This window comes from Ixodes scapularis, unplaced genomic scaffold (assembly GCF_016920785.2).
Source record: "Ixodes scapularis isolate PalLabHiFi unplaced genomic scaffold, ASM1692078v2 PGA_scaffold6__148_contigs__length_123643588, whole genome shotgun sequence".
In the NCBI taxonomy this organism is placed as follows: Eukaryota; Metazoa; Arthropoda; class Arachnida; order Ixodida; family Ixodidae; genus Ixodes; species Ixodes scapularis.
Window position 1 is genome coordinate 101085881 of NW_024609881.1, and position 16276 is coordinate 101102156.

A 16276-nucleotide genomic window follows, 5' to 3' on the forward strand; every position below is an offset into this window, starting at 1 on the left:
TTCGGGCACATCACGGACACCGACTTATCTAGGCGGGTATATCAGTGGAAGCCTCTTAGACTCCGTCGTCAGAAGAGTAGTATTTCTGCCAAGAAATTGGAATGATAACATCTAAAGTTCGTTTCAGCGCAAGGCCATTGTTTCGACACCAAGTAAACAGCTGAGACAAGGTCGTTGATAATTATCAGTAAACGAAACGCCTGTCCACACGATTTCTGTTTGAGTTATGTTATTTATACCAACAAAACATGAATTACCGAAACGTTTGTTCGGATGTTGTAATTACTGGTGGACAGTTTTTGATTGATGTAGAATGTATCATATATCAGAATTGTCTGTTAAAATGCGTTTCGGTGTTCCTAAGAAATCCCGCAAAAGCATTGGTATACTTGGAATTATTGGTGATTCGGCTCAGATAGGTATATACTGTGGTAAAGTTTAAAGCAGCAAACACTCACCGCCCCCACCTCCTTTCCCAGAACAATTGGCGACCCATAATATTAACATGCCCAAGTTTTAAAATATTTAAACATGTCCCGTCTAAATTAGAACTTGAGTGTTCTGAAAACGATTACCTTCTGTACGCGCAAGTCATTGTTTCACAACACGACTTCTACGGCCTTGCAGTGAATGGATGTACTGCCGGAATTTCTAATAAATATTTTGTGGAATTCACAGCGCCTCCCACTCGCGTCGAAATATATCATGGGAAGCTACTATGACGGAGGAGTGGGCGCGGACATGAGTTGCTATACTTTCCTATAAAACCCGACACTTTCTCGTTTTCTCTTTCTCTCTTTCTCTTTCTATATCGCTTTCAATATCACTTGCTAGACGCCACAGAAGCAAGGGAGTTGCGATACGGGGGCTCTAAGTTGATCACTCGGTGAGAAAGTCTCGCTGTGTGTCCAATTTACACCTCGAGACCTTAATCCGTTGCGCGCTTCACACATGCGTGTCCATGTGGAATTTTTGAAAATTGTATATTGTATTGAGCCATGCCTTGGCTCAATATTTATAGACATGCAAAAAGCGTATGACCGAGTTTAGCGCAGAGGTGTTTCTATTGAACATAAAATTATATTTACTCCTAAAATTCATTAACAGCATAAGGTTTTGAGCAAGTTTTAGAGTTTCCGGTGTGTATTTATAAGAGAAATCGGTGCATGATTTTCGTTGTTTATCTGTTTTTAAATACCGATATATTTTGGTGATGTGCTTCGAACGGTGTTCAGAATGGCGCATGCTTTTCGGTGTCTAAACAGTGATTGTCGCTGAAATAAAGCACATTAAAATTAAAGTATCAAGGTCTAAGAGAAGAGGGTTTGAACAAAAATAGTCCCAGCCGAAGCAAATGTTTCTAAAAATTTGTGTTTTTTGGCAGATTTTGTATATTTGACACCAATGGATGTTTATCCGCGTTTTTTCGGCTTTAACTGCATTGTATTTTTGACACCTATGAATGTTTATTGGTGAATTTCGACTAAAATCGGAATGTCTACGGCATATTAAGAACTGATGGAAAGGAGACAATAAACTGTAGGTATTTGCACTATATTAATTGATTTGCAATCGTCGTCGAGTGCCCCACAGTGCTGCATTTCGGGTTTAGAAATATTTTTTTTTTATTTATGGGAACGTCCTTACACGAAGAATCTAATGTATTATCGCTGTCCAATTTTTGTTTAGACGACTGTCATTGGCAAGGACTTCGTAACCCGTCGCCATAAACATCAAGTGTACGCTAGAAATAATGGGTCTTGGCGCAGAATTTGTTGATTGCAATTAACTCTTACGGAATGTATTACTTTGGTGACATTAGAATGCATAGCTTTTATGAGGTATGCCAGTCAAATGGTTTCCATTCAAAAATATGGTTGCTAACAATACAGGGGGTAAATATTTTTTTCTAACTTAAAATAAGCAAACTGTGGCGACTGCATCTGGTGTTCTTTGAGTTATATTGAAATAGATTGTTGAAAAACATCTTCGAGCTGGAAAGCGAGTAAGTTATTAAATAGTAATACATTTTTTTTAACTAGGAAAGCTATATAGACATTTAGCGCTCTATATATTTATGAATACAGATGAATTATATATTTCGAAGATATGAATAAAACTTGACCTTAAGGTCATTTCCGTTCACGATAAAAATCTTCAACTGACCTGAGCTTACAAGCATGATGCTTTCGGCCTCAACTAAATCATGATAAAATAATTCCTGAAAAATGTTTGCCATTCACAAATATTTCAGCAATTACAAGATAATAAAAATGGGATTAATGGCTCACTTTTTTCTGAACAATAAGTTCGTACAACTTTCTTTCCTCGGAAAAAAAAATTGTGGCTCAGAATGTTTTTACCAAGTGAAGCACTCTTCACTTTTGAAGAATTTGCTCTTGTGTGTGTGATAAAACTATCTGAATTTTTTCATGGTAGAGATTTACTTGGTGCGGCGTAGGTTTTCTTTGGTTAATAGTTCCAAATATCGAAATTCGTTTCCTTAAAAATATTGGTGTTGTATATGAAATGCTGCTCTCTAAGTAATTTGGCTTTCTTTCTACATACCTTGCTCAAGAAGGGATGATTCGCTTGAAAATAAATTCGCACGTGTGTGTAATATTGCGTGATCTCGTTTATTCTAGTTAATTTATTTGCGAGAGCCATACAAGCAGTAGCATTCCACACTAAATCCCTATATCTAGTCGAACTCTGAACAAAGATTTTCAAATAGTTTTGGTGCAAGTTTTGTTTCTGTACATCTAAGGTTGGGCTACTTTAAACTAAAGTTCCTTCATAAAAGATTATACATCATGGAATAATTTCAGAGGACACCTGCAACGGGCTGTGGCACCTACCGTCCCCAGGAGTGGACGAGTGAGCTGTCCACCTGACCGCTTTGGGGAAGTGTGAGGTTTGTTCATCCAAAGTGGAATGAGGTGTCGGGAGATTATCATCGCCACACCCGGCGCCATCATCATGGCCACCACCGCCGGGTGTCCCTAAACTCTGCCCGCCACTTCCGCGCGCGGACCCTCTCTCCAGCAGATCACGACCAGACACGGCACGACTCGCACTATGCATTCTTGCTATGCTAGAATAAACCTACACAGTTCAATCAATCTTATCTCGACCACGACAATTTTAAGATCCACCGAGCATAATTAAATTTAATACCCCAATGTCGCTCCGAGAACACGGATTCTTGACTATTACCACAAAGGTTTTACCTCATATATCAATTCTCCGAGTCAATTGCGACTGTCACCCACGAGGCTTGTATTCGCCAAGTTTGGCGCATCATTCTGGCCTTCAGAAGACTTTCCAGGAGATAATAAAAACGTGATATTTTGGAGTGCAGTTTTTTATTTTATTAAGAGAGCTTTTCGAATATTTATATAAAATGGAAGTATATTGTTTGCTTGATTCTACATATAAGAAAATGTAACAAAAGCAAATGTTAACAGAAATAGTCTCGGTCAGCATAAGTAAGTTAACTAAAGTTACGTTGCTATAACCAAAGCCGCATTGAAAAGGGGTTGTCTGAGTTTGCCTTTTGTGTGAACCGCTGGATTTGGCAAATATTAAAATTTCGATGTTATAACCAATGGAGCCTAAATACTAAAACTATTTAATGTTTACTGCGGGCTTTCATACGTAGTTTCGCTAAAAAAGTAAAAGCTATCGTTTTACTGGCTTTGCTCTGAAAAGGTACTCTGAGCTTTTTGATGCATAGGATAACGTTTGAATTTAAAGCGCAACAAATTATATACAAAGAGTGTATAACCAGAGATAAGGTTAGGGAGGAGAACATTTAGGAGATAGAAGGGCTGGCATTGTTGTATCTGAGATTCTCTGCTGACTCAGCGCCCGAACCAAACGTTTGTAGCGGGGCAGTCGTGTCCAATCTAAGTTTTAATGAATTAGTGGCGGCATTCATAACAACACACTTTTATATAAGAAAGTTATCTCCGCGCCAATGATTTCACAGACCTTACTAGTCATAAATCTTCAATTTCATGAATGTTTATGACAAAAAATTTTGAGTTAGGAAGTTTTTAATTCACAGTTTTACAATGCATACAACACACACACAACAATTTTCGCGGTCATGAAGAGAATATAGACTGCCACACCATATATACCATTTTAAGGGACCTTCATCTGATGCTCAAGGACTGTGTTTTTGGGTCTCTTAATACAATCGGCCTCCTACATCATTCGTAAATATTTATTTATATTCTGAACTGAGGTCTATATTCCTACAGACTTATGCACACTTCTGGTTTAAGTCTGCATTTCATACGCACATACTAAAATTAAAGTGCCGGACTTCACACATTCAAGCATGGTTATTCTCTGTCCTTTGATCATCCGTAGGTAATGACTTATGCAGCTCCTGCATTATAGATGTAGCTGCTTTTGCGCCTCTCCGCCCCAGTCAATCAGTGAATACGCAACATATTTTTATGGTGTTACGCACTTGTCGAGACGTATCACATTCTTTGAGAGCCGCGCGGCATTCGCACAGTCACCAAATACTTTAGTTTCTCGTTAACAGTCTATAGGTAGTAACACACCCCTTAGCAAATAATACTATACTTCAAATACATTTTAAATGCATTTCAGACACGTATAATTTCTTTTTTTTTTTGTCCGCATTCGATATGAATTTTGGTATACTTAAATGTATTCCGTATGTGTAAATAATATGGCGAGAAATACGCGAAGTGCATTCAAACGTGTATAAAAATTTGATAAACTTTTTATCAACAAGTATGTTTGAAATGCACTTTGAATGCACTAGCAGTATTTTGGGTGGCTTAATTTTTTTTTTATTTTCAATGTTATTTTGGTATTTTATGGAAATATAGTTTTCATTTAAAAATATATATGAAAAGAACTTCTAATGTACCAGAATAATATCTATACACTTAGGTGTATTTGAGGTGTGGTTAGAGTACATTTAATACACACATTTCCAGTGTGCAATACAAGTATTTCAGAAATATATGTTTATTAGTAAGCGAAAAACTGAAGGGTGTATTTTTAGTACACGTTCAAGTGTATTTGTAAATGCAAGGTACACTTAAAATGCGTCCGGAATGCATACTGACATAGTTAAAACGTATTCGCTTTTGCTAAGGGTAAGCTTGGCTGCTTTTGAGCCACTAAATCCCAGTCATTTATTCAATTTATCAACGCAGAACACATCATTCCTGGTGTTGCCAACTTGTAATTAACCATCGAATTCATTAAGAACAAGATGATCTACTGATTAGCATGGAATGTGCGTGGTAATCAGTTCTTTCGACTTCTTTGTTGGTCAATGGCAGTTCTTGCGTTTCCTTTCGAACTTGAGCGTTTTCATGGACACTGGTTTCTTCTAACACAAAGTTTCCGGGCGTTCCTGAAGAAGCCTTTGTCGCAGTAGCATCCGGTAGCGCAGTCGTACGAGCAGCCTGGACCCACGACCGGCTTCTGACAGGTGGCTTCGGCGCACGTACTGCTGACGCATTGTTTAAACGTCTCACCAGGACCACACTTTTTTGGCCGGGGTGGGAAGCCCCCTGCAAAAAGGCGCATTGGAAGTTCGTTTATCTTCAGAATGGCTTTGGATGATGGCTATCTGGAACAGTCACGCGCACTCAAGATGTTCTCATATTTTGCGTTGAATGGCGCTAAAAGGCACAAACTTAATGCGACACAGCAAAATCCGTCATAGTATTATGTTATTTGTGGATTTTTAAAATTCATTGTAGCTTGTTTACTCTTAATGTAGCAAGAGACAATCCCTGAAGCCCATGCCAAAAAAAGTATATTTTTAAATGGTGAATTTTTTTGTTTTGCTTGCTTTATTTTATTTGTACATTCTACTTTTAAAAGTAACATAATCAAAAGAATATTCGAAGGAAAAGTTTCGAAAAACCTGTCTGACTGACTCGCGTTGACCCAAAAAATCGTAAGTTTACGCAAATATCGGCCATCTTCGAGAGGCTGTCGCACGGACAGCTGCACTTTCTGCGTTTCTCCAATTCGAGTTGAGGCAAATAACAGTAAAGTGCGCGATTTTCGCGTAAAGTGCAAGTTTCAAGAGCGCCGTGGAAATGCAAGCACAAAACCTGGGCGAAAAACATGAGCGGAGAAACGTTGGCCGCGGCCTGCTAAGCCCGACCACGGTAGCGCGGACTGTTTCGACGCAATCGGCGCTCCGTTCACGTTTCTCAGTACTTCGGAAAACAAGATAGATACCTTTAAAAACAAATGCAGAACACCTGACTATGGCTCTGCGAGTTCACTAAAATGCGACATCGGCGCATATACGATACTTGTGAAAGGTGCAATCTGCCTCGCTTGCCACTAGTGCATCCATATTCTGTACGCGTCCGGGAGTTGGATGGAGAGCGCAGGTGATTTGCATCGTCCCTCAAACGACATTGGAACGATGAAGTGCCCCAAGTGGATTCTACTTTTCGACGTTTTCGTCGAAACGTGCAGCATCAAATGGAGACGAATAAGCGCAAAGCGAAGCTATGACACCGAGAACTTGCGCGAGTTTTGCCGTCAACTTAAATGCCATAGGATTCTAAGTTTTTCTGCCATTTTCAGCCTTCCAGCAGCAATGCATCATACGACCCCCACCAGCAAGAATGTTCACGCTGCTTGTACGAAAACTGCCACCCAAGCCCTCAGGAAGACTGAAATGCTGATATGGTAAGAATAGAATAATGTAGCTGATGACCGACGGTACACTGTAAAAGAAAGGTCCGAAAGGTCACAAGATACATTGTGGGTCGCTTTAATTGACTCTGAATATTTCCTGGATACACTGCCTACGCTCTTGTCACATTTCAAATAACTGCAGTCAAAATAAACTATGAGACGCAGTTTTCTTGCTTTGCAACTTTGCGTTGTATTTACAGTTCGGTCACTCATTGCTTGGTACCCTGCAACGATAATAAAAAAAAGTATTATCTTGCGGATATATGGAGTGGCGACATCAATTGCAAAGTGCAATATATATTAATTATGTTTTTTGCGAGTTTTACCTAATTTCAAAAGTGCTTAAAAAGTTGGCATTATAAAATCTTTATTTCACATTGCTAGATTAAAAAAGGGCATTCAGTTTTTGATTAGATTCGGGCACTCCCCGTTTCTTAAGTAACAAAATAAGCTAGTGGACCATGCTCCTTATAAAAAATAAAACACTGCTGCCGGGATGTTTGCACCCACAAAACCCCTACTGTGTAATTGGTTCTGCCTCTTACACAAAAGTATAGAAGCTACATTAAAACTAATAATTGTAGTGAAAATATAACATGAAACCTCATAATTAGCTGAGGTTCCTTTATCCGAGAGAAAGCATTTAAAAGAAATTGTTTCCGACCTGCATCTCCCCTCTAAATTAACAAAAGCAAGGATTAGCTGACAGCGTATTGACCTGTAATGGCAGCAGCTTGTAACAGGCTAAGAGGCACAGTGGGACGCACGGAAAAAAATTAAAGGAGCAAGATAAAGCAGCTTAGTCTGAATCAGAATAGAAAATGAAAATTCAAAGGACAGTTTTGTTATATTAAACACATTTCTAATTCCTAAGGTACTGCTTAAAGTGGCCGTCGAACGGCATCAGGTTGGAATCTTCTTTTTTTCTTTTCATACACTTACTGGCATTATATGTTCCGTTTCTTCTATGATGGACCGTTGCGGAGGCTACGGAGCACCTCAGCCGATCCAGCGCAGTGAACGAATCACGTGAGGCTGCGCCCATCCCCAAGGTCGCATGACACCCTCGCGGTTTTGGAATAGCTTCGATGGTTTGTAGGGTCCACTCCGGTCCATCGTAAGGCGAACCAGAAAATATAGTGTGATCCAAGTAAACTCAAACGGAACGTATGCTACTGACCAAAACGCTTTTTTATACAGATTCAATTGTAAGGATAAATTGCAGCATTTTTCTTTTATTTATTTTTTATTTATAAAAGATGGATCATGCAGCTATTGGTACTGCAATATTTGCGTATTCATGGGCTTACCCAGTGGTAAAGATAGTCAACTGTGGCTTATATAATTTTACACCTGCACTGCAGGTACCATCAAGTTCGGCCAGTGATAATGAACAGAGGTCGGCATTTTAAGTCGCCCTCACTCACCCTCACCCTCACAGCCACACTCACCTAAGCCCCTCACTTACCCTCACCCTCACAGCTACACTCACCTTCAGCCCCTCACTCATCCTCACCCTCACAGTCACACTCACCTTCAGCCCTTCACTCACCCTCACTGAACCTCACGGCCCTCACGCACTCACGGCCCTCACGGCCCTCACGCCGCTCACGGCCCTCACCGCCCTCACGGCCCTCACGCCACTCACCGCCCTCACGCCACTCACCGCCCTCACGGCCCTCACCGCCCTCACGGCCCTCACCGCCCTCACGGCCCTCACGCACTCATAGCCCTCACGCCACTCACCGCCCTCACGCCCCTCACGGCCCTCACCGCCCTCACGGCCCTCACCGCCCTCACGGCCCTCACGCCACTCACCGCCCTCACGCCCCTCACGGCCCTCACTTCCCTCACGGCCCTCACCGCCCTGACGGCCCTCACGCCACTCACCGCCCTCACGGTCCTCACCGCCCTCACGGTCCTGACGCACTCATAGCCCTCACGCCACTCAGCACCCTCACCATCCTCACCGCCCTCACGGCCCTCACCGCCCTCGCGGCCCTCACCGCCCTCACGGCCCTCACGCCACTCACCGCCCTCACGCCACTCACCGCCCTCACTGCCACTCACCGCCCTCGCGCCACTCAGCGCCCTCACGCCACTCACCGCCCTCACGACACTCACCGCCCTCACGACACTCACCGCCCTCACGACACTCACCGCCCTTGCGGCCCTCAGACCCCTCACGCACGCATGGCCCTCACGCCACTCAGGCCAGCTTCAGATGGGGCAATTTCGCCCAGAAACTTTACGTCGCAACACCAGCAACACGGGCCGCTCGCGATCACACGCAGCAACCAATTGCTGCAATTTGCCATCGTCATCATAAAATTTTGTTCTTCTTGCACTATTTAGACACAATTACGCGTTATAAACGTGTTTTTATGCATTTAAATCTCGTTAAGAATACTAATGCACCTTTCTGAAACAGTTTATTTAAAAAAAAACCGATCGATTTCAAACCAGAACCAAGTCTTTCGGTGTCATCATCACCGGCACGAGGTATCACGTGAAAATTTTGCATCCCTGATTGGATGCAGCCGCTACAAACGTATTCGAATTGCTCCGAGTTGCTTGCTTATTTCGAGCCGGACCCGATTTTAGCAATTTGTGTTGATCTAGGGAAGGCTAGAGAACAACCCGCCATTAACACCAAAATTGCTGAGAAAGATGCTCGATCTGAAGCGCGCCTCACGCACTCAAAGCCCTCACACACCTCATGCACTCACCGCCCTCACGGCCCTCACGCCCCTCACTCACTCATTACCCTCACACGACTCACGCACTCATGGCCCTCACGCCACTCACCGCCCTCACGCCCTCACGCACTCATGGCCCTCATACCCCTCACCGCCCTCACGGCCCTCACGCCCCTCACTCACTCACCACCCTCACACGACTCACGCACTCATGGCCCTCACGCCACTCACCGCCCTCACGCCCCTCACGCACTCATGGCCCTCATACCCCTCACCGCCCTCACCGCCCTCATGGCCCTCATGGCCCTCACGGCCCTCACGGCCCTCACGGCCCTCACCACCCTCACAGCCCTCACGGCCCTCACCGCCCTCACAGCCCTCACTCACCCTCACTCACCCTCACACTCATGAATTTTCCAGGTTCAGAAACTCACTCACCCTCACCTCACCTGTGAAGATGAGGGTGAGTGAGGGCCCTCATGAGTGAGGTTTGCCGAGGTATGATAATGAATGCCTCAACGGGCATTCAGATAGCGCTTTTAATGACTGCAATGACGAGAGAGTAAGTAGCACGCGTGTATTGATAGGTTATAAGTGTTATGCATTAATCCTAAGCGAAATCTTCTTTTAGATTTAAGATACCATGGCGCTGCATTTTTAAGAGATGATGGCCAGAAGCATATCTTGCTGTTAAAAAAACCTACCAATCTTTGTCGCCCTCTATTGGTTCCTTGTTCTAAAGTGAATTTTTATACAATTTTGTGATTTAGGCGCATTCCATCATAGCAGCTTTACAGCAAGTTACCATCAAAAGAAAACGCGAAGTTTAACAGGCAGAACAGTGAATGTAAACTGCCATTTGTGCCGAACAAGAGTGTAGGCTGAGCCTTGCTATACCTTACTAAGGGACTAGGCGTGCCAGCTAGGGTATGCTCACGTACACAGCTACAAGGTTCCCTTGAGCGTGTTGACATTTTCAATCCTATTGACATTCACGTAACAACTTCGCCACAACATTTTGTACAGTAGGTTTGAGATGCTTGAACGCCTTTCTCATACCACTAAGCAAAAATAATCTGCGCCAACGAATCCGATACAAACTTATAATTGACGGAACGAGATTAATGCTACCAGTAATCTCAAATACTATGTTAATGCATTGTAAATTTTAGTTTGTTTCTAATGTTCGGTATTAATATTCATAATAAAAGCCAGAATCTTTTTTAGATCACAGAAATATTACGCATGAAATTACAGTTGTTTTCTCAAATGCTGAAATAATTAACCTCTCATTAAAACTCGATACCAGTATTAGTGTATTTTAATACAGAGCCTCAGTATACAAATTCGGTTACTAGATGCTTGTTGGAAGGGTTATCCTGTGGCATAATATTTTCCTTAAAAATAGTCCGTACCTTGTGGAGCGGCGTAGGCAACAGCGACGATGAGTGAAAGGAGTAGAGCTTGAAGAACGATGGTCCTCATGATGATTCCTTTTCGGTGACCGCTTGTTTTTGCGCCGCTTTAAGGTCTGGTCTTTTTATACAGAGGAGGGAGAACCCACTTCAAGGTGGGTTTGGCTTGCTTACCTGAACTCGTAAAGTTGCTCTTGGACGCGTAAGTCCCAAACGTGTCTTTCCATTTATCAGTAGACGCCACTGCGTCAAGGGCGATTGAGAGAGATAGCGTGAGAGCACTAACGTCAGTAGCTTGCAGAGGAACGAACTGCACAAGGCATAAATCAGTATTCCGCTGGTTCGTGTACGGATAAGTTGTTTTCCTGGACGAGTTGTGCTTAATTTCGTTGTAATATTTATTTACAGTCGTGAGCACTCGCCACTAGAGCACGTGATGCAGGAGCATAAGTAGAGGCAGGTTAACGAGCAGCCTAAGAGATCTCTAAGGCAGAGATTGCTTCAGGATTTCACCATTATGTCGCAGCAGCAATTGAAGCGAAAGAGCTTGTCGCATTTTAGTGTTTTGTGTCTTTTACAGGGAAACCGGTTGCGCTTGCAAGTTAGATGTGCCAGTTGATATTGAATACGTGTATTTGACAATGATTGCTACCCTAAATTTATTATTACGAATAATCATGATTATTCTCTTCCGGGTTATACTCCGTTTAGCAAATACAAACGCAGTGTGAAACGAAGGCGCCCTAAAAAATCCCGTAAACTTGATTTTATAGAGAAAGAAATGTGAATCGCAAAACTAGGTGTTGTTCATTTAGAACAAAACGCGAAACATTTTTGAGTTTTTGAACTTCCCACACTCCTCGGATAACACCACCAAACTAGCCACCCATGTCATAAACTTTAGTACACAAGTCGCTAAAAAAGAAAGGCGATTTCGCAAACAAGATGTCTATAATCGCGGAGCAATGTATTTCTTTTTTTTTAAATAATTATTGTTAAAGGGTTACACAATAGAAGCAAACCAAACGCATTCATCTCCGTGGATACGCTCGGTTGAAAATTGTGTTGTGACCCCGTATACGAAAGAAAAAAAAAAAAAAAGTAACGCCATGTTTAGGTATAAGAGCGAGATTATCTTAAGCTACGAATTGCAAAGGTAATAAAAATAGGTATGAACAATCCTTGCAAGATCTTTTTAGATTACGCCAGCTCTCGAGGTGTTACATCCTCGTGACATCTTTGTTCTTCATTCAATCGAATAATTGCTGATGAGCCGGAATTATATTACAGTGCTGGCAATATATTCTACTTAAAAAAAGAGACAGCGAGAACGGAAAACACACTTATTTCGAATGTTTTTACAGCGAGAGATCAGTCTGCCCTTGGGAAATGGTTACAGAGGTTTAACGCCTTGAATGATACATTTATTTTATGAACTACGACTCGCTAAATTGCGGTATTTTTATATGCAATACGGCTAAGAGTGTGTCCGCAAGGACTGCGAATCGTATTTATTGGCAGTGGAAGATACCGTGTGGTCTACCTAACAGATGGGCTACATATGTTTCAGCACACAGTGCGATTCGTTTAAAATGATTGAGAAGTTTCTTAAGATTTAAATTTAATGCAATAATGTATTCAGTTATTCTGGATAGCCTGCATTGTGTAGGTTTATTTTATTATAATTTTTGTAATAAGGTCGTTTGACTCCCAGCATGTAGATGCAAACGCAATCACAGGGGAAAATGCCTAATAACTGCCAAATCATTGACGGCTCGCTAGTGTGAACTGGAATTGCATGATTAATAAGCTAGCTTTTTTCAGAGGATCTGTAACTGAAGCCTAACTATGGGCGAACGATTACATCTGAGGGTGTCAGACACAAAAAGGGAGCACTTGCTAAAAATAGACGTGGAAAATGCGCCGATTTGTACTTGTAAACTCGCTCCTGTCGCCTTATTTTTTGACTCTACTAGTTTATATCTCTATTTGACTTTCTATATTGTGCGAAGGGCATGATACATTTCACAATTATTCTGGTTATAGTACAACTCTTAAAATTTGTTCAAATAAATTTCTTTAGTATTTGTATTTATTTTTATTTATACATTTGCTATCTTAATTGCTATGTTCGTGATGGCAGAATTTACTGAGTCATCGCGAGTGTGCCGTCGATGGCACATGTTAGTGTGACAATCAACACCACCGGGACTCGGAGCTCGGAAGTTCTAAATGGTCACTTGAAGCTTCGTAATGTCGAAAGAGTACCACAAATTACGGTAGGCCACATCGGGAAGCGATACTCCACCTACAGCGATCATCAGAGATGCGGGCATACACAAAAACAAACAAAAGAACACATGCTTCTTTTTGGATTCAAAAGAGCTTGTAGCACGATAGACACAGGATTGAATCCAAAGCGCTTGTTAACACACTGCGTATGGCACCGCTCTCTTCTAATTGCCTAATTTGTTTATTGCTGTAACAATCGTGTGTCATTTGCGGATCACTCGTTGGAATTTACATCTAGATCCAAAGTCCGTGCTGCTGAACCTTCGGGACATTCATCTTTGGTGACGCAGCCTTCTTCGCCATTGCGGAAGAACCCTATTTGGCAAAATGAGAGAAACAACGTTTTTTAGAAATGAAGTAATCGTTAATTTCCAGAACATGTGACGTGTCTGAATGTGCAGCAACGCGCTGCAAAATGAGACCACCCGAAATCACCTGATTTTTTCGGTGTTCTTTGAGGCCGTGTTTTATTCCGAATTGCCGAGTGTAACCCTTGGCGTACATTTTTACTAACTCGGTATTTTTTGCTTTTGCCTTCAAGATGGCTGAGTGAACGTCCGCGGATTAAATTCACGCTTTTAGAGAGCGACCAGAACTGACTTAATTGAACCGGATGAAAGAGTTAAACGAATACCTGGATTGTGAGATTTCCTGTTAGCTTTGTCTTTACCTGGATTGTGAGATTTCCTGTTAGCTCATTTCGGGAAATACGACCAGTTTGGTTATTCCTATCCAAACTTAACGCTAAAATGCGCATAAGGCTGAGGAACGAATCAGTTGAACTTCGTCATTATTACATTAAATATAATACAATATCAGGCTGTCAGATTTAGCACCAAATAAAAGGCATAATTACTTCAGCTGTGCAAAAGGTTATCTTGTTTTTATAATAAATGTGATATTGCTGACAGGGACCTTCTCTCTTGGTGACCACTAGTCTAAGCTGGTTAAGTATCAAAATAGACATTTTGATGTTTTGTGTGAATTTAATTGAGGCTGGCTTTCTCTGGAATATTTTCTGAATGCGACTGAACTATTTGGTCATACATTTATTATATATTAAATCACCCGCCCTAATGTGTGCAATTGATTTTGGCTGCAACTTTAAGTTAGGTCCTTTTTTCTACTCCCTCTGAATGCAAATGAACTAACGGGAGTTAAGTGGCTTAGACTAACCTGTGATTAGAGGTTGAAAGCTGGACATCAATAATAGTGTCTTTGAGACGGTACACATTTTCACTTACCATTCTTGCAGTAGCAACCCAGCTGGCACCCGTGTTCACAGGAAGGGTTAATTATTGGCTGATCGCAGGTAGTTTCGCCACAGGCACGACTGACACATATTTTATATTCTTCGTTTGCAGCACACTGTGGCTGCGTTGGCACATTCAAATTGACTTTTGAGAAAAGAAAGAACAAACAGTATTTAGATCAAACTACAACGTTAAGATAGGATGCAAGATCAAAGGGAAAAAGAAGGCTTTTGAACCAGTACGAGTTTTTTTTAGTCTACCTAGTCATTACCTTGCGCGAATGTTCAAACAAAGAGTTCTAGAGAGCTACACTCCCGCTCTCGCTCCCAATAAATTTTATGATGTCAAAGATAACTTTGATGATGCTACAGAAAAGCCTGGAATAGTTGAAGCGCATTATTCCTCTTCAAGTTCATTGAGGCGCAAGAGTGATCACCATTAGCTTGATCTTATTAAAAATATAAATACGTAAACTAAATAATGGTAATCAACGTACTGTGAAGCGCTTCACTTTTACGTGTATTACTTGTTATGCCAAGATTCATTCTCTGGAATATGGATCGCAGCCGCTAACGTTGCCTGAATTTTAGTAGTATTTCCTTTGTGTAGAATGTTTTATGCTCCAGTGTTCGTTGCAACAAATGATAACGGAAAGTGGTTGCAAAAGGAACTGTTATACATATATGAATACCTGTCAAATCCAATATATAATCTAAGCCTGTATCACACTTCTTTCATTTTTTTATACGACCTAAAGTTATGTGAAATCAAATCAATGCAAACTACGATCACCCTTTTAGAACAAGGAGGAGGGTGAGGGGGGAGGTTAGTGCGAACCTTCAATATAAAGCCTTGTAAAACAGTTATTTCACAGGCTCCGAAACATGTACAAGCTTATTTACCTTTCTGCAAAAGGCAGTACACAAACTTTTCTGGACATTGTGAAAAGAAGACAGACTCAAAGAGTGTCAAAATTAAATACCTGCGTCATCATCAGGAAGAGACGAGACTAGCGCCACGTAAGCCACGAGCGTGGCTAGAAGAAACTTGTGCATGGTTGCTGTATATTCGTGGTTAGCGGAACAGAACGTTTGCGCTCGTCAAAGACCCTGAAACTCTCTGAAGTCCTTATGTGGCACCGTATTGCGCTCAATCACCAAGGAGCGCAAAAAATACGAGATAGCTTTCAACCAATAAAAATTGCGTTTTCGAGGAGCGATCACCACGTTGTGATTCTTGAGATATGGGTCTGCGAATAGGAGTACTTGCATTGCGGGGTAGTATTGTTACACAGAAAGTTTATCCAGCCCTCTCGGCTTTGTGTCTTCGAATGAGCCTGTTGATTCCGTGCCAATTTTTTCTTCTCTGTAAGGGATGGAAACTTCCCGGCGTAAAGTGAAGCCTGAAGGTCCCCTCAATTGCTTGTGGTGTTCAGCATCCAGATGTGTTGACATTGCGCAAAGCGGATAGAAATATGAGGTCTAAGGTTGCGTGTCGCAATTACGCGAGGTCAGATAAGTGGAGAGAGGAAAAGTGAAACAAAAGTACGCCTGCTTTTGCAGTTTTAAGATTGTTTCGTTTTTAATAACGAGTATAAGATTAACTTACGCCAAGAAATAGCATCGTCGCCATGCGCCAATTGAAAACACGGTTTGGGCTCAGCGCATGTGATTTGGCGACGACGCTAGTCCTTTGCGTATGAAATGACTTTCCGAGCGCTATTCTAAGCATCAGCATTACTTTTATCGCATTCGGTATTATTGAGGTAAAAAATAATGTTACGTGGGGACATGTTGCCATCCCGCGAATGTTTAAAAATCTATTGTACAACGAAAGTATAGTAGGCCTCTTTAGTGAATTTTAATAGTGTTACTTTCTACAGAAGAATATCTAT

The 16276-nt window shown here is 41.7% G+C and overlaps 1 protein-coding gene across 1 annotated transcript; it reads right to left on the reverse strand.

Moving 5' to 3' along the window:
• Positions 1 to 13289: 13289 nt before the first annotated feature.
• On the reverse strand, positions 13290 to 15525 carry LOC8038125 (chymotrypsin inhibitor). The gene is made up of 3 exons (XM_002399624.4): positions 15365 to 15525; positions 14374 to 14526; positions 13290 to 13444 (listed from the first exon to the last, which is right to left on the reverse strand). Exons 1-3 carry the CDS (start codon positions 15435 to 15437, stop codon positions 13344 to 13346), a joined length of 327 nt encoding a protein of 108 aa, XP_002399667.1. The 5' UTR covers positions 15438 to 15525; the 3' UTR covers positions 13290 to 13343.
• Positions 15526 to 16276: the final 751 nt, after the last annotated feature.

Bases quoted from the DNA above. Each gene is read 5' to 3' on its own strand.
- LOC8038125 (XM_002399624.4), bottom strand. From the start codon at position 15,437: ATGCACAAGTTTCTTCTAGCCACGCTCGTGGCTTACGTGGCGCTAGTC. The intron at 14,527-15,364 runs GTATTTAATTTT...TTTTCTCAAAAG, and splicing joins TCTTCCTGATGATGACGCAG to TCAATTTGAATGTGCCAACG. The intron at 13,445-14,373 runs GTAAGTGAAAAT...TTTGCCAAATAG, and splicing joins GGGTTGCTACTGCAAGAATG to GGTTCTTCCGCAATGGCGAA.